Source organism: Arvicola amphibius, chromosome 17, assembly GCF_903992535.2.
Source record: "Arvicola amphibius chromosome 17, mArvAmp1.2, whole genome shotgun sequence".
In the NCBI taxonomy this organism is placed as follows: Eukaryota; Metazoa; Chordata; class Mammalia; order Rodentia; family Cricetidae; genus Arvicola; species Arvicola amphibius.
Window position 1 is genome coordinate 33,112,629 of NC_052063.2, and position 22,882 is coordinate 33,135,510.

The 22,882-nt window shown below is 51.1% G+C and overlaps 1 protein-coding gene across 1 annotated transcript; it reads right to left on the reverse strand.

Annotated features, from left to right (window-relative positions):
• Positions 1–650: 650 nt before the first annotated feature.
• On the reverse strand, positions 651–19,869 carry Avil (advillin). The gene is made up of 19 exons (XM_038314874.1): positions 19,804–19,869; positions 18,111–18,185; positions 16,712–16,908; positions 15,343–15,451; positions 15,154–15,264; positions 14,682–14,884; positions 14,205–14,283; positions 13,985–14,083; positions 12,831–12,984; positions 12,632–12,732; positions 12,049–12,186; positions 11,808–11,966; positions 10,990–11,169; positions 8,488–8,633; positions 7,700–7,844; positions 5,087–5,275; positions 4,376–4,444; positions 2,695–2,820; positions 651–827 (listed from the first exon to the last, which is right to left on the reverse strand). Exons 1-19 carry the CDS (start codon positions 19,867–19,869, stop codon positions 714–716), a joined length of 2,460 nt encoding a protein of 819 aa, XP_038170802.1. The 3' UTR covers positions 651–713.
• Positions 19,870–22,882: the final 3,013 nt, after the last annotated feature.

Sequence of the window (22,882 nt, forward strand, 5' to 3'; positions counted from 1 at the left end):
TCCAGGGCAGGCTCCAAAGCTGCAAGGAGAAACCCTGTCTTGGAACTCCCTTCCCCACCCCAAAAAATTCGGAGACTGGCTCTTTGTAATTCACTGAGCTTGGCCTTGAATTCACCCCGCAGTCCAGGCAGGCCTTGACCTCACTGTGTACCTGCCCCAGCTGAGCCGGTAGCTGGGATTACAGGTTTGTTTGTGACCCAGGCCCAGCTTCAGCATGGCTTCTGTGCTTTCTCAGCACTGAAATGCTACTAAAGTCACCATAAGAAGGAAGACTGGAGAGGACGCCGCTGTGCTCGTGTGGCCTCTTTATTTCAAAAGTTGAGCATGCTCTGGTACATGGTAGACCTGGGCCTTTGGAGTCTGGCCTTCAGTGCGTGCAGTAACGCCAGTGCTTGGGGGTACAGGGTGTAGCTTAAAGCAAATGTGGGCCCTGAGGCATTAAATATTTTAAGCTCAGTTTCCAGTTCTCTCAACCTGTCTACATTCATGCTTTCTGCTAAGGCCACAAAAGCCAAACCGTGCGTAGGCAACATTTTAGTATACGACAACCAAGGAATGCAAGGATGAATGGGAAGGAGAAAAGAGCACGCCAGGACTTTCAGATCTGTTGTATCTGAAGCCGCCGAATGCCAGGCTCAGTTGGTGTGACTTCGTGGCTGACGTTGGCACTGTGTGCTTGCTCTCTGATGTGGACAGACACCAGACGCCTGGCTTTAGAAAAGCCCCCTTTCTTTCTTCAGCTGGAGCTGTTTCCAGCCGGGCAGAGCAGTGAACTGTCCTCTTGTCATGCCGAACACAGACACAAAGTCTTGCTCCGAGAGGTAATTCTGTGAGAAAAGGAAACTTGTAATGAGAGGGAAGGCAGAGAGGGAAGGCAGGGCCGGCATCAGTGCCAGCAGGTGAGGGGGTGGGTGGGCTGGCCAAGCAGCTGCGCGACTGGGCGCTTGCCTAGCATGCAAGCGATCCTGCCTGGCTTTGAACCCTAGCACCACAGACAGCAATGGCAGGCCCTGGAAGGCCTGCATCAGATGGATGTCCAGGAAGAATGTAACAGACCAAAGTTCTTCATTGGCCACGGAGTCCCACTGGGCCAGCGGGAGCAGCTGATTGGATTTACAACACGGTTCTGGTTCCTTGCCCCATAGGCAGTGAATGGGTTTTTTAATGTTCTGGATGGATTATAAACATTTGATTTTGGAAGAATGGAGAATCGAATGGAGTGTTCTTTGCTTCGTGCCCTTAACTACCATTCTTTTTTTTTTAAAAATATTTATTTATTATGCATACAATATTCTGTCTGTGTGTATGCCTGCAGGCCAGAAGAGGGCATCAGACCTCATTACAGATGGTTGTCAGCCACCATGTGGTTGCCAGAAATTGAACTCAGGACCTCTGGAAGAGCAGGCAATGCTCTTAACCACTGAGCCATCTCTCCAGCCCCCCCCCCCTTAACTACCATTCTTATTGAACACTTATTTGGTGCTAGAGAGTAGCCCCAGGACTGTCTGAGGAGCCTGAGAATGTGCTCTACCCCTGCACTGTACCCCTAAACCCCAGAATTCTTAAAATGCAAGGTTGAGTAGCTCACACCAATCCAGTGCCCATGTTGAGGTCATTAAGCTACAACCTTTATTTACTATTATTTTCCGAAAGAGCATCTCACCATAGCCCAGGCTGTCATGGAACTCACTGCAGGGCCTTGCTGGCTTGGAACTATAGTGACTCCCCTGCCTTAGTCACCCTAGTGCCTGGATTACTGTCATGGGTCCCCAAGCCCAACTGACCTGTGGCCTCTGCATCTAAGAACAGTGTAGTCTAGATGCTTAAGACTGGGTCATAACATCTTAAGATGTTACAGAATATACAGACTCTTTTAATCAACTCTTTCAAGGGGAAAAACCCATTCACTCATCTGTCCATTCAGCCTGAATATATTCATTCATTTAACTAAAACCTAAGACTTGACAGTCCAAGGGGGTGCGCACTGCAGGGAGGGGGAGGTCGGGACATAGGAAATTGGCAGTCAGGGAAGGCCAACCAGAGCTGAACTCTAACCGGCAAGGGGCTGGCTCTTCTAGGAGCTAGCGTACCGATGCCATGGCTGGAGTGAGCATGTTCGAGGGATAGGAAAGCAGGGCTAGGAGGGTGTTGAGACCCCAAGGAGAGGGCCAGACTGGAGGTCTTTTCAGTGGAAAGCCATTGGAGATGGTATAAAATTTTCACTTGTGAGGGATGCATTTAGAGATCAGGGATTAACTTGTGGGACAATCATCTCCTCACACTATGTGGGTCCTGAGTGCTGAACTCAGGTCATTAAGTTTGATGGCAGATGCCTTTACCCTCTGAGTGGTCTTGCCAGCCTGTGAGGTGTTTATTTTAAATAGAGCGGCATCAGCTGCTTTTGAACAATCCCTGGCTGTTAATTATGATTATGCCAGGGAAGAATTTGGGGCATGGTGAGCAAACAGGTTAGTTCACAGTGCACGGTGGCTGGACTGGACCAGCAGCAGAGAGGCTACCGGATGGATTCCTTTGGGGGTAGGAAGGAAGTCAAGGAGGAGCCTCCAATTGAGTCAGTAGCGCAGATGCCCCTAGAGTGCCTGCCGTGTGTCCAAGCTCCTAAGCCATTTCTCAAGGTTGGTGCTTTAACCTGTGGGGAGTCCACCCCCCACCTTCAGCCCCACGGCTGCATACCTCCTTTTTGGCAGGGTTCACATCCTCGGGCAGCCCCTGGTTCTGACTTTTCCGTAGGACTTCTACAGGGTGATACTTTGGCTCACTCTCATTAGAATTCAGGGAGAGGGTTGCGTTCTTCATATCCTACGTAAGGGAAGAGCACAGACATGGGCAGGGACTGGTGTCTTACGTGTCAGTTCTGTGTGTGCAAGGTTTACATTTTGGCTTCTGCTGCTTTTTAGTCTTTGTGATCATCTTCCAGAATGGTGGTCCCCAAAGCTGGACGCATGTCAGAATGACCTTGGAAAGTTGATTCAGGAGGCCTAACGTGAGTGCTTAGAGCCAGGGCTGTGTACACAATGCACTAGGTCTTTACTGTACTTATTATGTAGTACTGTATTCATTATGTAGTACTGTATTTATTTATGTAGTGCATACTTAGGTCTTTACTGTATTTATTTATGTAGTGCTGAGATTTGAACCCAGAGTTCGTGGGCTAGGCAGGTGCTCTGCCACTGACTCCTGCCTCCAGCCGCAAGGCTTCCCTGAACACTCTGACTACATCCCTTTCCTTGGCATTTTTATTTAGGTCCCATGTTTCCAGTGACTAAACGCCTTGAGACTAAAGGCACGCTTACGTCCAATTTAAACACACTAACCGCCTCCCATTCGCTTTGGGATCTGACATTGTAGAGCACGGTGTTGAACACCCTGTGCCATGCATCCTGTCCTGACACTCCAGGGCTGCTGGCTGCTGGCTGTAAGCTCCACTTTTTTAGCTGTTGAAATAGGGGTCAGCAGCCTGAGCTGCTGCGGATTTCATTGTCGGAAACTAGTATCATTTGGGTTAGAAGCTTGCCTCTGAGAAATACTGCCAGTAACCTTAATCTCTCCTGAGAGGCAGAAAAGCTGAATAATAAGGTAGGTTTTATTCTTATTCTTTCTTTCTTATTTAGTTTGGTTTTTGACGCAGGGTTCATGTATACTCCACTTAATATGTCACCAAGGATGACCTTAAACTCAAGTTGATTTTGTATATTATGTCTGTGGGGGCGTCTATGTGCACACAAGTACAGATGCTCTTGGAGCCAGAGGAACATATACTTCTGGGGCTGTAGTTACCGTCTCTCGTGAGCCACTCAGCACACATGCTGGCAATCTGGACGAACAGCGCATGCTCTCTCTGCCAAGCCAGCACTCCACCCCTATTCCCTCGAGGGCACCCAGCTAAGCCAGCTCTCCGCCCCTGCCCCTCCCCATGTTCTGTAAGGCAGGAAATTAGGAGCTTGGCTCTGAGACCTGCTTTTTCTCCCCCTCCTCCACCCGCCACTATTTTTGAGACGAAGGTCTTACTGTGTAGACTAGGTTGGCCTAGACCTCAGGATTCTCCCATGTTTGCTTTTTAAGTGCTTGTGACCTGCTTTTCTGCTGATTTAAAATACCTCTGAGGATGGGTGTAATTCAACAGTAGAGTCTAGTCTGCACCTCAAACAAAACAAAAACCCCTTTGCATCCAAGGAGACAACTGGGGGAGTCCTTAAAGGCGCCAAGGGTTTGCCTGTGTGGCATCTGTAGCATATGCTGTCGCTCCATGATTCTGGAGAGCCTTGTCTAAGGGAAATAGCACCCCCTTCCCTCCCCTTGGCTGTGATTCGCATGAGAGCAGTGGCAGCCTTGTCTGAGGGTAGACCCCACTTACGGCGGTGATGCGCACGATAGCAGCGGCATCTCCCAGTTCTTTCTTTAACTGCTCGTACGATTTTCCCGCCTGCGAAGAGACAGAGAAAACAGGATGAGGTATTGGCTGATAACAGGGAAGAGGCATCTGAGGGACGGTGTGTATTTTCAGGAAAAGCAAAACGTGGTAGAATCTTTTGTTTTAAATCTTATTTTTCTTTTCTTTCTTTCTTTCTTTCTTTCTTTCTTTCTTTCTTTCTTTCTTTCTTTCTTTCTTTCTTTCTTATGTATACAATATTTTGTCTACATGTGTCCCTACTGGCCAGAAGAGGGCACCAGACCTCATTACAGATGGTTGTGAGCCACCATGTGGTTGCTGGGAATTGAACTCAGGACCTTTGGAAGAGCAGGCAATGCTCTTAACCGCTGAGCCATCTCTCCAGCCCCACGTGGTAGAATCTTAAAGGATTTCGGTTTGCTTGAAGGTCATGTAGGGTCCAAAGGGCCTTACACATGATCGACGTTCTTTGGTGGCAAGAAGAAGCAGGTGGCCACCTCTCAGAGCTCAGCTTTCTCCTGTGGGACTGAAGCCCAAGAGAAGCAAAGCAAGGCAAGGACTTCAGTGGGAAGGGAGAGTGAGGGCCTGGTTTTACTTGGCTCTTGAGTCAGTACCCAACCCCCGCCCTGGGTTCTGAGCTCCCTGGCAGTCAGAACGGCACCCCCAGTTTCTTACACTCCACATGTGAGGGTCCCATGCCAGGAACCAGCCAGTGAAGGTAGGAGGCTCAAAGCCCTGCTTGATGATCAGGATCGGCGTGTCGGGGTCTCGGCCGCTGGGGTGAGTTACCAGGTACTCCTGGGCAGTCGAGAGGGCCCCTTCCTTCTCCATGGCATTGGCCTCAGCTCCTATCCACAGGAACACCTGTGGCACCAGTTTTATAATGTCAGTGTGGTCACGGCAAGGACTAGGTGCTGCTGTGCACATCGCCCCATCCCCCCAGCCAGTCAGAGCCACAGACAATGCTCTCGGCCTCATGTGTGGTCTCAAGAGGAAGGTTCTAGAAGCAGCTTGATTTTGTGATTTTTTTTAATCACCATGTGTCTCTTCATTCCTAAACCTAAGCTTCCCGAGTTAACAGCCTACAAAACAGTCATGCTTTCTCTGTGTTCCTCAAACCTCAGCAGAGCCAAATGTAGCCCTTTCTGTCTAAGTGCCTACTGAAATGTCCATTCTTGGTATGCCTGAGCCATCCAGTCACCCTAGGCTAGGACGTCATGACAGTCCGGGCCATAGTCTATATCCAGTGAGTCGTTGGACTTGCCAGCTTGACCAAGGCAGACCTCTGGTCTGTCACCACCTCTCTCTTCCTGTCACTGCCTTCGTGCAGCCAGCAGCAGCTCTTTCTGGGCCCCCATCCTGCTCTCCAGTGATTGATAGGCCAGGTCCACAGTCCACAGCTACTTCTCAGATGCTATCCCTAGGGTGCATCTTAGCTCTGTCTTTCTGTTTGTTTGGTTGGTTTTGAGACAGTATCTCACTCTATAGCCCAGGCTGGCCTCAAGCTTACTCTTTCCCTCTGCAGCCAAAGCTAACCATTAACTCACATAAATTCTCCTGCCTCAGCCTCCCAAGTGCTGGGATTTCAAGTGTGACCCACCTTGTCAGGCTTATTTTACTCTCTGTTAGGATTTCATGTCTTACTGTCCAGGTACCAGTTCCTTTGCCCCGGACCCTACTCATCCTTTGCTATTCATCTGGGAGCCGTCTCCTCCAGGAGATTCCTCTCAGAACCCTGAACCATATTGAATGTCTTCTATACCTCATAAAGCACTGATGATTCTTTGCCTGGCCCTCCCCAGTAGCCTGTAAACACTGTCGGGTGGGCTCTTCACCCGGCGACATTGCTTAGCTCACCCATTAGCATGGAGGAAGCTCGCTAAGCTGCTCTGAAGACAATGACACACTCAGGGAGACATCTCATTCATACTTCCTAGAAGGCTTTGGGATCCGGTGTCATCCATCCTCAAATAGGGGCAGGATATATGCTACGTACGCTTTGCTTTCCAAAGTAAGGCGAGAAAGTTCCCAGGGTGGTGAGAGGAATTTGTTTCGTTTAAATTTTCTATTGTATCCATTTATTTAACATATGTGGGCACATGTGTGCCACAGTGTAGGTGTGGAGGTCAGAGGGCAACTTACAGGAGTCAGAGTTCTTGCCTTCCACTGTGTGGGTCTTGGGGATTGAACTCTGGTCATCACCTTTGGTGGCAAGCACCTTACTCACTGGGCTGTCTTGCTAGCCCAATTTCTAGGTTTTTGAGACAGGGACCCTGGCTGGCCTTAAACTTTGATCCTCCTGCCTCTACCTGCTAGCTGGGTTTCTATATAGCTGGATTCCAGGCATGTGCCGGTATATGGGCTTAAGGCTGGTGTCGTTTGAAAGAAACTGGGTCTCAAAGTGAGTGGCACTCTCAGGAATGTGGCCTTGTTGGAGTAGGGGTGGTCTTGTTGGAGGAAATGTGTCACTGGGGAGGCGGGCTTTGAGGTCTCTTATATGCTCAAGCTATGCCCAGCATAACAGACTACTTCCTGTTACCTGTGAGTCAAGATGTAAGAACTCTCAGCCCCTTCTCTCGGAGTCATGTCTACCTGCATGCTGTCTTGCTTTCTCATTGGAGAAATTCTCATTGCTTTCTCATTGTCTCATGGAGACAATGGGATTAAACTTCTGAACTGTAAGCGAGCCACCCCAATTAAATCTTTTCATTTATAAGAGTTGCTGTGGTTATGGTGTCTTATCACAGCAATAGAAACCCTAATATAGTTTGTGAGTTTCATTGTTATTGTTGTTTTGAGACAGGGTTTCTATATGTAGCTGTCCTGAAACTCACCCTGCAGAACAGGCTGGCCCTAAACCCAGAGATCGCCTGCCCCTGCCTCCTGAGCGCTGGGATTAAAGGCATGAGCCGCCACACCCTGTCTTAGCTGGAAAGGTTTTTTTTTTTTTTGGTTTTTCGAGACAGGGTTTCCCTGTAGTTTCTAGAGCCTGTCCTGGAACTAGCTCTTGTAGACCAGGCTGGCCTCGAACTCGCAGAGATCCGCCTGCCTCTGCCTCCCGAGTGCTGGGATTAAAGGCGTGCGCCACCACCGCCCGGCTTTTAGCTGGAAAGTTTTAAAGACCATTCTGTTCTGACTGTGGCATAAAGCAGTCTCTCTAGTAACCACTGAAGATGTTTTACTTAGTTGGTCCAGCACTAGCTTTCATCCTGGGTGGGGACGCCACGCATAATCCGGCCCAAACTATGATCTTTGCTAGTCGTCCTGAACTCTAGGGCTGTGTCTTACCTGGTCCCAGGTGTCCAGGAGCATCACATCACCTGTGTTCAGGTCATCCTGGGTGAAGTCCGTGACCTCGGTAACAAGGAACCGGCCAGTCTTATTGGAACATTCGAAGAGCCGGACCTGTACGTCCAGGATTCCTTGCTGTAGCCTGCAGGACAGTCATGCGGAAGGGCAGAGCTGCACAGGAATCCTGGTCATTGTGTGGGTGCCTGTGTGTGTGCACGCACATGTGTGCATGTACACATGAGGGCAGAGGTGGCTTTGGGTGTCTTCCTCCGTAGCGCTCCACCCTCGTTTTTTGAGACAGGGTCTCTCACAGAGCCTGGAGTGTGTCAATTTGGCTAGACTAGCTGGCCAGCAGTCTAAGGGATCCTCTTGTCTCCACCCCACCCCCAGCGGCAGGATTGCAGCCCTGTGTTGCAGTAGCTATTTTTTGTCTGTCTGTCTTGTTGGGTTTTTTTGTTTGTTTGTTTTTTCGAGACAGGGTTTCCCTGTAGTTTCTAGAGCCTGTCCTGGAACTAGCTCTTGTAGACCAGGCTGGCCTCGAACTCAGAGATCCGCCTGCCTCTGCCTCCCGAGTGCTGGGATTAAAGGCGTGCGCCACCTCCGCCCAGCTGTCTGTCTGTCTTGTAATGTACATTCTGAGGGATGGAACTCAGGCCCGATGCTTGCACAAGGACTTTGCTGTGTCCCCAGCTCAGAAATCACATTTAACACCATGAAGGATCTTAGGATCTGTACAGGCCATGAGCCTAGAGGAACCAGGATACAGGGCTGGTGTGTTCATGTACCTTTTGTCATTAGCATAGGGTGCTTTTCCTCCCAGAAGGCCCCAGAACTCAGGTGGCTCCTGGCCCTCGGCCACAGTGTCCGCGTTGCCATCACAGAGAAGTTCCACCAGCTCCTTAGCCATTGCCCGCTCATCCCCGCTGGACCCCTGAGTGGGTGAGGGAGGCATAGGTGTTAGAAACATGGGGCTCTTTGATAGGGGACGCAAGACTGGATGGGGTCAGCTCTGAGCTGCACCGCCTAAGGATGGGGAGGGGAGGAAGGCAGGACATGCAGGCAAAGGGTAGGCCTGTTCCGGAGCCCGCAGCGGTCACTGCTGGTTTAGCTTCACCAAGAATCCCAGCGCATGAGCTCCCTGATTGTAAATGCGGGGGTATTCAGCCTAGGGTCGTGCACATGCATAGCAAATGCTTTGCCTCTAGAGCAAGCACTAGATCTCCCAGGCCTAATGTGCACTTTTCATTCTTTCTCTTGGTGCAAGGGTTTTCAAGACGGGGTTTCTCTGTATAACAGCCCTGGCTGTCCTGGAACTCACTCTGTAGACCAGGCTGGCCTTGAACTCACAGAGATTCACCTGCCTCTGCCTCCCAAGTACTGGGATTAAAGGCGTGTGCCACCACCCGGTCTCTGTGCTGTAATATTTTTTAAAATTACAGTGAAGTTGACTGTGCTGGGCTCCACAAGGCTTAAAAACAGAACTCGGTTGCCACAGTGCCATTACGGTGACATTTCCTACCCGTCTGGAGGGGAGCCCTGAACTTGTGACAGCTGCTAAACGAGGCTGTTCTCCGTTAGAACAATCTCGCCATTTCTAGACTCTCTTAAGTGGAAGCAAGTGACATTCAGCCTCAGCGTTCGGATACTTTGAGTCAGCATGAATTGAAGACTCCTCCACGCTGAGTGTGCAAGTGGCTTTCATCTTCACTGCAGAGTGCTCCATTGTATGAACACACTTGTGTCTCTCCGTCCTCCAGATTTCTTCTGATTTGGGGGGATTGCGAATACGTGTGCTCTCCAAGTGTGTACAACTCTTTGTGTAAGGGGTTTTTGTTTGCTGGGTGTTTTTTTTAGGATTTATTTTATGTGTATGAGTGTTTTGTCCGTGTGTGTATGCACTAATGCGTGCAGTGCCTGGAGGTCAAAGAGCACTGGATCTCCTGGAACAAGGGCTACAGATGGCTATGAGCCACATGTGGGAACTAAGCCCAGGTCCTGTGCAAGAGGCACCTCTGCTGAGCCGTTTCTCCAGCCCCTAAAGAGTGTGCGTCTCTGTGTTCGTGTTCGTGTGTGTGTGTGTGTGTGTGTGTGTGTGTGTATGTGTATATATGTGTGTATGTGTGTGCATATATGTGTGTGTGTGTATGTGTGTATGCATGCCTATATGTGTGTGCAGGTTATTCTCAGCCTTTCGTGGTGCTGGGGATCAGAACCCGGGTGCTTGTGCTATAACAGCAAAGCCCCGTACCGGGTGCGCCATCTCCCTAGCCACTGAGGACGGTGGTTTAGTCTACTGCAGTAAATATGCAGGGGTTGTGTTGCTGGATTGTGTGGTAAATGTGAGTATAATTTTATTAGAAACTGTCAGGCTCTTTTCTAAAATACGCCCCACTTTGCAGCCCTACAAACAGTGCAGGACGTTCCTGCGCCATGTTTTATATTATTTGTGTTTTCGTCATCCGATAGAAGGGTAGTGACACCTTACTATAGCATTCCCCAGCAATGATATCTGGTGTTTTTCTTAGCCAGATCCCCATTTTTTGCTTGTTTCTTTTTTTTTGGCACAGGGTCTTGCTGTGCCAGGCTCTCCTTGAGCTTGGGATGTTTCCACACCAACCTCCCAAGTAGCGAGAAATATAGGTTCATGCCACCATATTCATTTCCTCTCATTTTAAAATTTAGTTAATTGACTGATTAATTATTGTATGTGTTTTTATGATGGAGGCACGCATGCCGGAGTACATGTATGGCAGTCAGAGGGCCACTTTTGGGAGTCAGATCCCTCTTTCCACCGTGGGATACAGGGATCAAAGCCATATTGTTGACAATCTTTACCCCTTGAGCCAACTCACCCGCACCATCTTCACCCCACCCCAGAAACTCTTTTGTTTTTTTTGAGATAGGTTCTGACTGTGCCCAGACAGTCTGGCCTCAGACTCATGATCCTCCTGCCTCAGCCTCCCAAGTGCTGGTTAAGCCACACATCACCACACTGGGCCCTGAATTCTCTTTTAAAGCTCTTGCGCCGCCTGGAGTGATGGCACCTCCTGTGCTTTGTCCTTGTCAGCCTGTCCCGCCCCAGGGTCCACGCATGGGAACACGTGCCGTGTCTCTGGGGGCCCTGACTGCGGAATGTGGATGCTTCCTCTGAAGACTCAACGGGGCAGGCCCTCCTCTTGACGGCACCAGCCTACTCTTTAGTACCTTTTGCCTTGCTGGCGGGGCTGAGGGTGGAGCCAGGGCAAGCGTGGCAAGCTCCAGGGGCTAGGACCTACCAGCCATCTTACCTTGCCATACCACAGGTAGTGTTCCGTCTGAGTTCGCAGCAGGAAGACGTCGTTAGAGTTGAGCGAGGAAGCGAAGGCCGAGACTTCCACTGCTTTGGTGTTGGATTTGTCATTTCCTTGGATCTGGAAGAGTCTCACCGGAGGGTCAGGCTCTGCATTTCCCTTCCTAGAAGTCCCGCCCTAGAGAGAAAGAAAAGAAAGTGGAGGCCAGATCTATGGAGGACCACGTGAGGTGGCTGTCGTGGACCGAGATGTACTGGATTCCGTCTTTACCCCTCAAGGTCTCCTAGGCTACCTGGAAAGGATCCGAGTGGGAATGTCGCCCTACACCCGTGTCTGCCACCACTCACCGACCTCGGTATAATTCTGTGAATCGTATGTTACTCCACCGTGCCCACGAGGAAGCAGATTAAGAAACTTGGCTTCTACGTGGCAAGGGACTCGATGTGACAACTGACAGGACCACTGCATTGCCCGCCCTTGCTCCGCCAGGGCTCCACAGAAGTGGGCCTTAGACATCTGGGCAGTGAGGGAGGAGGAGCAGAGCAGTGTCGGAAGGGTGCAGGGTGGGCAACTGGGGCAGCTACACCTGTACCGGTAACACGGCTCAGATTGCAAAAGACCGTGAGCACCAACTGGACAGGGGTTTGGACTCGGAGCCCTAGCCATTGGAGATTCCCTTGACTGTCATTGTCATTGTCCCCTGTGTTGACCCCCTGACGCACACCCCCCTCACCCAACCCTGGCCTGCCCTGCTCTATACGGACTCCTCAGCCCTGAGCATTCCTGCACAGGTGGTTTTGTCTGCAGGTCCTCACCTCGTAGATAACCAGCTTTCCTTTAAAGATGGCCATGAAGTGGCGTGGCTCCTTCCCCATGCTCACCCGAACCTGCACTGGGGCTCCACCAAACTGCTGATCCACCTCCACAGCCTGGTAGGCCGAGGCTGCCAGCTCATCCTGTGAGGCGTGGCGGCCCTGCAGTGGTGAGAGAGGAGTTGTGGACCTCGGACCCGTGGCCGGGGCATCTGGATCCATCACTGAGAGCTGGCCGACCTACCTGCCAGATGTATAGGATGTAGTGGGGCTTCCCATTTACTTCGTAAGTGTAGAACACCAGATAGCAGTCTCCTCCGTAGAAGAAGCCGTACCACTTATGTTCCACAGGGACCAACTCCAGGTTTTCAATTCTCCAGACCTGGGCATGAGAGGAGACACTAGGCTACCCAGAGAGGGGCATCCTGTTCAGAGAATTCCACCTACGGGGAACTGGGCAATGTTTCACAGAACCCAAGAGGGGATGGTGCTAACATCCACCCCAAGTACTCCCTCTCTCTGCATCTTTTCTGCCTGGAAGGCCAATCACATTGTGTGATATGAATTCTGAGGGTAGGGGTCACAGGTCACACTGGTCCAGTACAACCTAGGTCTTTGTAGACTGAGTGATGGCTTAGATGTGTCTTCTAGGTGAGGGCCATTGTGGGGGATGTGCCTCTCACTTTCCTTTTCCTGAATGTTGTGGGGGAATAGCCAACTCCAAGCCTCTTAGAGAGCACAGAATTGTGGAGTGGCTGCAGAACAGGCTGCTCCCCCTCTGCAGCAGGGCCATGGCAGGGGCCTAGTGTTGCCCTCGCCAGGCGCACCTCGACTTTGCCATTGCCATCATCCACCATCCTCTCCTGGGCAGCCACTTCTGGCTTGGTGTGCAGGAGACTCACGTCGAACTTCTCCTGGAAAACTTTAGCTGCAGAGAAAGGGGCGGAGAAGGCCGAGTGAGCAAGACACACGCGTGCCTCATCCTAGGGCTCCAAGTACAAGAACACACATAAGGGGAAAACTCACCAATTTTGCCAAAGCTAAATATTTTGCCCAAGCCTGTAGTCTGGTCCTTCACGGACCATTTCTGGAACAACTGTCTGAACATGGCTGACTCAGCGCCATCATTGACGGTCTCCACGTTGGTGCTGCTGGGATAACCCTTCATCTTGATGAAATCCTACGGCACCCCCATACAAAAAGGACATCAGTCAGGGCACATGCCAAGTGTTTGCTCATCTGGTACTTTATTCCTCTGAAGTCACGTGGTAGGACCCTCCCTTCCCCGCCCTTGGGAATCATAGCCAACCTCTACCTCACTTTTGTCTAAGGTCCCATGTAACCTGCCACCAAAAGATACAAACACCTTGGGTCTCCTCATTAGACTGCCATGATTATGACCATTATCGGTTGATTTTGCAAGACCTACTTTGTAACTCTACCAACTTTGTATCATAGTTCAGTTATTGCTTTTTCTTTTTTTTTTTGTTTTTTGTTTTTTGTTTTTTGTTTTTCGAGACAGGGTTTCTCTGCAGCTTTAGAGCCTGTCCTGGAACTAGCTCTTGTAGACCAGGCTGTGCTTTTTCTTAAAAGAAATTCTGAGACAGGCATTTATTGTTTTTAAGGAATCACACCTGGGTTATGTGCTAGGTCTGAAAAATTTAGTAAATGCCCCTTGAAGACTGGTCCCTTAATGTGGACATGTGATATCCCCTTCACTAACAGCAGAACCTTCCAGAAGCAGCTTCTGTGTTCCAGTATGGTTCTGAATGTTTTATGACTTTTTGTTTCTGTTTCTTTTGTTTTTTGAGACAGGGTTCTCTGTGTTGCCCTGGCTATCCTGGAACTCACTCTGTGGACCAGGCTGGCCTCGGACTTACAGAGATCTACCTGCCTCTGCCTTCTGAGTGCTGGAATTAAAGGCATGCACCACTACCTCCCAGCATGGTTCTGGGAGACAGGGGTAGGTACCCCTGTTAGATATCAGGAACTGAAGCTCAGAGGTCTTGCTCAGAACACTCAGCTGGAAAAGGTAAATCCTGCCTTTGTATCCCACTCGCTCTGTTTACTGTGAAGTTCTTGCCACTTGTTCTGTGCTCGGGGCCTGGTGTGTCTGGGGTGCATGTCTCTGGTGACCCTGGCATAGTATTTGGGTGGTATCACATATTTACAGCTCCTACCAGGGCTTTGGACATGGCTGCCTGTTTCTCAACCTTCGTGGCTCCTTTGCCTTTCCACACGTAGATCTTGGTTCCACTTTGGTCCAGGATGTAGCAGTCCTGAGTCAGCCAGGAATAGGTATGGTTACTGATACAGGAGCTGGAAGGAGGACTCTGCCCAGGGTCTGCCTCTGAAGTTACTCCGGCTTTCCTAAGCAAAGCCCCCTCCAGGTCTACTTACATCGTGGTTCAGTAGGTCCTGGACCAGAGGCCTTGTTGCCACCTCTGTGATTGCCAGCTGTCCAGCTGCATCTGAGACACTGGTGAAGGAGGGAGACTAACCTGTACCTTCTCTCTGGAGAGCATCCGATAGATAGCTAAAGTCATGCTGTAGTGCAGCTTGAGTACAGAGAGGAAGACAAACTCTGTTCTCTGAAGGTGATTGTGTGTCCCTTCCAAACTCTATCCCGTCCACATCTGCTGGCGTGGATATACCAGAGTACAGGAAGTCTCACTCAGAGGTCAGGAGACTCTAACAAGAATAGAGGATAGCTACCTCCTCGAGAGGGGCTGTCTCTGAGCTGCTTGTGGGAGATACATTTAAGAAGGCTGACCCAAGAGCAAAAGTAGATGCCTCTGCCCAGTCTGACTGCCTGGTCTTCTAGGGGCCGTCTCCCCACCCCCAGTCTCCAGCCCACAGCCAGGATTGAGTGCTCACTGATACAACGTGATATTTGATTTCTGCTGCTGATCCACGATCTCGTCAGGAACTGCAGGCTTGATAATGGAGCACCGGCCAAGGGAGTCCTGGAGGACTGTCATCAGCTCCGGGCTGGCTGCCTCTTTGTCTCCCTCAACCACTCCGATTTCAGCACGGCCCCCTCGCTCCCTGTCCCGAATGTCCTTTGCCAGAAGCATGGCCTGCCAAAGAAGCCCACGGGAGACTCAACTCACCCAGTACCCCTTCCTTCCAGATGGCTTCAGTGGGAGCCACCAGGATTGCAGACAAATTACCCTGACGCCGAGGAGCCCCAGGGTGAGACCTGCCCTCGGTCTAGCTGTAAGCCAGGGTCTGCTCTAAGGCAGGAGTCCTCCTGGAACCTCAGAAGGTCAGCCAGCATAGAAGGCGAAGGGCAAAGGCACCCAAGGAGCCCAGCTCTAGGCCTGGAGGGGACGGGAGAGAGCGAGACCTTGAGTCGTTCCCCACTGTTGCTCTCCGGGCCGTTCCACTGGATGATGACCATTCCAAGGTCCAGCAAGAAGACGTCGCCTCGGTTAAAACTGTCCCAGCTCATTTCCACCTGTGTGGGGAAGGTCAGGGCTGTTTAGAGGGCTGGTCCTAGGTGTCGGGGGCAGGACAGTCACAGGGTGGGACTCACCTCCGTGGCCCTGACGTTCCTCTTCCCTTTCACGTGTAGAAGCCGCTTCACGTCGTATGTGTTGGTCTCCACGTGCTTCATCCCGGAGGCCACGCCCCCCTTTTTGTAACTGAGGGGGCAGCAATCTAGTTACTGTTGGATGCCCACTCCTTGCTAGGTTCTAGGAGGTCATTGTGAATTAAATGCAGTAATGACACGCAGGCTTGAGTTTCTACCCACGTGGGGTATTTTGCAAATGTACAAAGTAAATGTAGACCTGCACCTGCTCTCCCGAGGGTCACTTCGGTGTCTAAGGCCAGGGCTGTCTTTCTGAAGGGACATTTGAGCCGAGGTATTATAATGCCAAGTCCCAAGAACCAGAAGGGCAGTACTAAGGGCAGAGGGAACCTCACAAGTTTGGATTACAGACGTGTGCCACACCCATGTTAAGTCTATATATCCCCACACCCACGTGCAACCTCCCAGAACTCTCCCTGACACGACGCTTCTCATATCCTGGCAGATTAATGTCCCTTCTTCACTTAGTGAAATGTGTCCTATTGCCTGTGAGCACGATTTTTTTTTTTTTTTTGGTTTTTTTTTCGAGACAGGGTTTCTCTGCAGCTTATTTAGAGCCTGTCCTGGACCTAGCTCTTATAGACCAGGCTGGCCTCGAACTCACAGAGATCCGCCTGCCTCTGCCTCCCGAGTGCAGGGATTAAAGGCGTGCGCCACCACCGCCCGGCCGATTTTTTTTTTTTATAGAAAAAGAAGTTGGCACTCTGTTGTACATCTCAGCCTGTGTCTTTGTGTGTGTGTGTGCTAGGTGTGTATTTAATCTGCTGCTGCCAATGCACACATCTCCCTGTGATGGACACTTACATTGACCCCAGCCTCCTCCCACCACTAACGCACTGTCGAGAATGCTCTGGAACAGCTGGGCGGTGGTGGCACAGGCCTTAATTCCCAGCACCTGGGAGGAATCTATGCGTTCAAGGCCAGCCTGGTCTACGAAGCGAGTTCCAGGACAGCCAGAACTGTTACACAGAGAGACTCTGTCTTGAAAAACCCAAACCGAAACCAAAACAAAAAACAAGAAAATAAAACACAAAACAAAACACCACAATTCACGCACACTCAGGCCCTAGGTGTGTGAAGGGTTTAGAGTTCTGAGAAATGGAATTTGCCTCAGCAGCCCTAGTCATGCCCCAGCATGCAATGCGGGTCCTCAGCCCGCCCAGCACTGGGCCCCGCCCCACCCTGATGGGCACGGGTGACTGCTCTGCTTTACTCTTGGCTTTGGTCTCTCTGGTCTCTTCCAAGGCCTACGGACCCTTTAGTTTCCGCTCTCGGAAACAGCTGTGTCCTTCTCTCCCGCGCATAGACTCACATGACACCCTGCTTGAAGTAGCCCCGGAAGGTGTCCGACTCGTGGTACTGGACCTCGCGGTGCTGCACGGGGCCGCCTCCCAGGTAGTCGTCCAGCTGTGTTGTGTAGATGGCTGCACAGCTTTGCTCATCCTGGGAGGAGTCCTTCCCGATCCAAAAGTGAATGTCCTGGGAGAGAAGGCTGCCCACTCTCCGGGTCTAGGGGGTAGCCGGAGAGGCGGGTGAGGTCCACACTCCTGTCTGCCGCTCTGCCGATTTTCCCGGCACGCAGCCTCTGCAGTCTGTAAATGGGCACTAGAACCGGCCCGACCCATCTACAGGCCTGCTTGCCCACATTGGCGGAAGTTGGCAGCTTGTTCCCAAAGTGGGGACTCTTTCCCCAGTTGTATACTGCAGGCTTAGTCTTTAGGTCCCCTGCACTCAACAACCGTACAGCTCCCAGCACTGTCCATGCAAGGTGTTGTTTCCTCCACCAGAATGAACACTTTTTTAAAAAAGTTATTGTGTAGCCCAAGCTAGCTCAAATTCTCTGAGGCTGGTCCTAAATTCACAATCTTCCGGTTTCACCTCCCACACAAGTGTTAGCTCTTGTAAACCAGGCTGGTCTCAAACTCACAGAGATCCGCCTGCCTCTGCCTCCCGAGTGCTGGGATTAAAGGCGTGTGCCACCACCGCCCAACTCACACAAGTGTTAGGATTGTAGGAGGGGCTACCCTGCTCTACTGTTTTGGTTTTTGGAGACAGAATGTTTGTGTATATCTCAGGCTAGTCAAGAACTCCCTAGGTAGCCCAGGCTAACCTTGGAGTTGGGAATCCTTCTGCCTTAGCTTCCCAAGTGCTCTGATGATAGGCCTATACCACTTGTCCTGCTTAGTTCTTCTTGACTGGTGATTGACGTGGGAGGGCCCCGCCCATTACAGGTGGATGGTCCCACCCATTACAGGTGGTGCCAACCCCAGGCAGGTGGCCCTGGGATATATAAAAATAAAAGTCACGCTGTATGATGAAATAAAACCCTTTCCTCCCCAAGCTGCTTTTGGTCAGGACATTTATCACAGCAACAGAAACTCTCTCTAGCTCACAATGAGAACTTTGTTGCCACAGACAGGTTGTATATTTGTGTAGCCTTAATCAGAACACTTCAGTGTGCGGCTGACCGTGGGAGAGGGAGGCGCTGTGTGTGTGTGTGTGTGTGTGTGTGTGTGTGTGTGGTGTGTGTGTGTGTGTCGGGGGCAGGGGCTTGTGCCTACCCTCTAATGCACAATCACAACCCCAGGCTTGGTGGTGGCCATTCTCAGTCAGTTTGAGGCTCTGCATGCCATGACGGAGAATCTAGACAGACACAGGCCTGGGAACTGCCTGCTGAGGAAGGAATGTTGCATGTGGAAGACATTGCTCACCGAAAGGATGACGTAGCAGTCCCCCTCGTAGAAGTTACCATGAGCACTCTGAGGCACCAGCACCAGCTCCATTTTCTAGAAGGATTAGAAGAGTATGTAGCCATACTGCCTCCCGCCCTCCCTGCAGCCTCCCTCTACCTTTCTCACGGATCGAGGAAGAGCTGTCGTCACAGCCTTGTGGGGCAGGTGGCCAACACAGCACAGGCCTGCTGCTCTGACTAGGAGCTCGCCCCAATCACTCTGGCTCCGAATCTGCTGTGGTGTCCTCCCCGTGTCCTTCCCGTGTCCTGCTTGTTCATCCCTAGTCCTCTGGAAAGGCCTGTGGGCCCCCTGAGGCAAGTCCATGGAAGGGGAAGAACTGGCTGAGTAAAAGTCCCTCCTCTGGCCAACCCTCAGCCCCCCCACTGACTTAGAGCCACGAGGCTGCTCAAAGGAAGTCTGGGAAGCTGAGCAAAAGGGGAGGCTAGCAGCAGGGAGAGAGCCAGCAGATGGTGGTACTGAGGCTGAGTGTCTTGCACTCAGAGCACGAGTTGGGGCCCTCCCTGATTTGCTCATCCTAGGAGGGCCATATATACAGCCTCACATGAAAACGACACAATTTCTTCCCAAGTAAGGCAAGCCTGCAGCCATATTTGTGTAAGTTCTGTGTAAAATCTGGATTTTGAGTGTGAAAAGATTAGATATATAACTTTTTTTTTTTTTTTTTTTTTTTTTTTGGGTTTTCGAGACAGGGTTTCCCTGTAGTTTCTAGGGTCTGTCCTGGAGCTAGCTCTTGTAGACCAGGCTGGCCTCGAACTCACAGAGATCCGCCTGCCTCTGCCTCCCGAGTGCTGGGATTAAAGGCGCGCGCCACCACCGCCCGGCTAGATATATAACTTTTGATGAGTCCAGTTTAGTGCCTATTCCTCTCTCTCTCTCTCTCTCTCTCTCTCTCTCTCTCTCTCTCTCTCTCTCTCTCTCTCTCTCTCTCTCTCCCCATTTATTTATGGGGCATGCCCAAGAGCCACATTGTACATATGGGGGTCAGAGAATCTTGAGGGAGTCGGTTCTCTTCCTCCACTACATGAGTCCCAGGGCTCACACACAGGTTCAGGCTTGGCTGCACAATACCTATATCCACTGAGCCACCTGGAGAGCTCTTCCTATTCATTTCGAAGTAAATGGGGAGCCTTAAACACTGGAAGTAGGCTGGGCTTCCCATAAGCCTCTTGGAGGCTTGCCAGAAAGCAGTGACTCACACTTTGGAAATGAGCCGGGACGTGTTACTTGTGGTGTTCAAGCTGCTGCAACTGACTAGGTAGACGTGGGTGTGTCCTGTATCCAGTAGTGACCCAGACCAGAGCTCAGAGCCACCCAGAGGAGACCAAACCCACAGGGTAAAGGGATGAGCAATGGCCATCTGTGCAGCAGGTCCCTCCCCACCCCAAACTGGTAGGGACCAGTGTTCCTACGATGATTATGTTGTTTCTCTGACCAGCCGCCAAGAATCTCTGGGGAAGGTAAACATCTTTCGGAGGTGTTTACTGGAAGTGCAGACTCACCAAGCAGATGGCTGGATGAAGGACAAGCTTGGTTCTGTTTGGGGACCTGCACTGAGCACAAGGCTGGGAAAACCTGCCCTTGATGCTGGCCTTCAGTGGCCACAGGCTTGAATCCCAGTCGACAGGGTGGGTGTGATTCCCATTCCGCTCACCTCAATTCTCCAGGTGATGATCCCAGGGTCATTGCCCACGGCCCTGAAAGCACTGCTCAGGGACATAGTGTGTCTTCCTGGAACTGAAATATCACAAAGCCGGAGGTGACACCCCTCACAGTGGACAGGGAACCGCCGCTTCTCCCAAGACTTCCGTCGCCTCAGCCATCATGCTGCATGGCCTTTTGGTGCCCCCCCCCCCCCCCGCCCCACCATCTCACCGCGGTAGACAGTAGTTCAAGATCACAGGGATGATCCGGCTGGACCAGCCCTGCCCTCGAAGGTTTGTTTCCACCTGCTGCTCCCTGGTCGAGAGCTGATAGCAATCTGTGTGTTGGTGAGTGTGTGCATGGGCTGTGGGTGCCCCTGGGAGGCAAAGGTGTTAGAGTCCCTGAAGCTGGAGCTACAGGTGGTTGTGAGCCACCTAAGCAGGTGCTGGGAATCAAAGTCAGGCTCTCTGGAAGAGCAGCAGCATCTCTCTATTGGGTGCCATCAGCTCTCTGTTGGGGGCAGGGGGTGATGTCAAGCCTGCCTTGATTCACTTTGCATACATCGTGCCCTGCCTAGGCGGTGGCCCTGTCACGTCCTAGCACAAATGAGGTCTAAAGAGGTAGTAACTAACTTGTCTATGGGCACACACTAGAAAGAGATCTGTTTCGTTCACAGCGTCTCACCACATAGCCCAGTTGGTCGCAGACTCCGTCTGCCTTGGCCTCCTGACCTGCTTCAGTTACGGACTTCTACCACTAGCCCCAGCCCCATACCTTTTATTTTCATGTCTTCACATCTGATTGTGAAAGCCTGTTTTAAACATTTTTTTCATGCCTGCTCCCCTTCCCCCAAACTAAGTTCAGCGGCCCATAGAGAGGAGATCCAGTGAGATAGTGTTTCTGAAGGAAGCCACGACCTCCTAGTTCCTGATGAGATCTTATAACCCCACCTGCTCTCGGCTTTTAATTTTGTAAACTGTCTACAACAGTTATATCCTTTATTATGACTAATGCATTAGCTGGTCTTGCAGAAAAATAGGGAAAGTAGGATAAGAGCCTGGGACAAAGGGCTCAGGGTGCCCATGGGGGAAGGTGGGTGTGGCCTCCTTGCCCCTACCCCAGCTTCTCTCCCACTAGTGTTCAGTGAGCCTGGAGGTGCCCAGCACCTGCAGGGCTGAGGAAGGCTGTGAGGGAGGAAGTGCTCTGGAGACCTTGGGGACCCTTTCTACGGTCAGATGTGACTTGGTTATTAACACAGGGTTATCCTGGACCTGTGTACATGGCGCCCTCAAGTCCTGCTCTCAGGGAGACTGGGCTGACAGTTCGCCAAATGACTTCTAGCCTGCTTTCTCCTGAGACTCAAAGTAGGAATGGGATGGGTGGATTTATGAGAGATTAAAAAGCAAAACTCACTGCCGGGTGGGGGATTGTGTGGATGTTTGCTATCTGGTGGTATACTGGGCTGGTCAAGTGTAGCATGTCTGGGATGGGGTGTAGTTCAAATGGTAGGGCCATTTGTCATCCCTAGTGTCACCCCACCCCTTAAAGGAAAGTGACCATTTTTTTTCGTGATCCTTGATGGATAAAACCAGGTTTGGGGAGGATTGTGCCATGACCACCAAAAAGCCAGGTCCCTTTGTGTGCAGCTGGCAGCAGACTAAGGCAGAGCCGTGATGCGGAACTGCCAGTGTTTGAGGATTTAATTTGATAAATTGTGCTGCCCCACCCTGCGCGGCTCAGAATCACCAGGAAATACTCCGGTTTTCTTCAGGCCCTAAGTTTTTAAGTCTAATGCTTGACCCACTCAGCAAAGGGAACCAGAACCAATATATTCCCAATTAATCCAGTAAAGCCTAACCAACTGGCATTAGCACAGTGAGTCTCAGAACCCCAATTACAGCCCCATGTCCCCCACCGACTTCAAAATCCAGGAGCTGACTAGGGACACAAGATCCAGGTACTGCCACACCCAGAAGGCCAATCAAATCCACCCTCCACAGCAAAGTGCCCCAAAGCTGGATCTTTCTTCCCAAGTCCCAGTCATCAGCCCTTTAGGATTCTCAGGGGGCTGTGATGATCAGGGGCACAGGGTGTGGTTTGGGGAATTTCAAATTAAAAGCTAGTGGCTTGTAATCTGCTGGGGTTTAAACTTCTCTTGCTCCACAGAGGAACAGATTTGGGGGGGTGACTTTTCTCTCCTTCCCCCCTCACCCCATCCCCCGTGCCTTGAGAACGTGCTCAGCTTCCTCAGTGGGCTCTACAGGTACTTCCTCTAGTAAGTTCACAAAGCTGGTCACAAACTCCTGGCTCAATCTTTTCAACAGCTTCGTTCCAGAAGACAAAAGCAAAGCAAGGTCCACCAGTCCTCCACTTTCTGCCTTACCTACTCAGCATCTGACTCAAGTACAGAAAGTATACAGACAACACTTACCTCGCCCTCTCCGTCCTGTTTGCTGGCAAAGCAGCAGGTGAAGTACTGATGAACTACCCCCCAGAAGCAGGCAGCTTCAGGTCCTGCTGCCTCAGTTCAGCAATGGCTGCACAGACGCCGGGATATATTTGCTTGAGTTTGCATCATAACCACATTTTCCTAGCTCTGGCCAATCATAGCCAACCTAGCCCTGGGCTTGACTTATTCAAACCAGAGGGAAAGCTTTATCTCTCTGCTCCTATTCAAAATAGAGAAAACAAGAGGAGCAGACCTTCTAGCTCCACGCCCTGGTCTATTGATTTTTTTTTTAAGTGCACAGCCCATCAATAATTCAGCGAAAGGGAGGATATGAAATCTGCCATATTGTAGATATGAATGCATTCTGCTGATGACAGAAGACGGGCTAGAGCTGCCCACCGTGTGCCTGGACATTCAGGATGGCGGGCTGCCCTGTCAGAAATGGTTCTGGGTGTTTTTCAGGGATTCTTCAGCGTCACACTGCAGGCTTGGACTTCCAGGGTGGCAGGGCTCTCCGAGATGGCTCTGGCAGTGTTTCAGGGATTCTGTAGAGCCAGGAAGGCTTTATTTCTTGGCGTTTTGACTTGCCATCCTACTATGTTCCAGGAAGCTATGATGGGCTCTGAATCTCAGGGCTCCT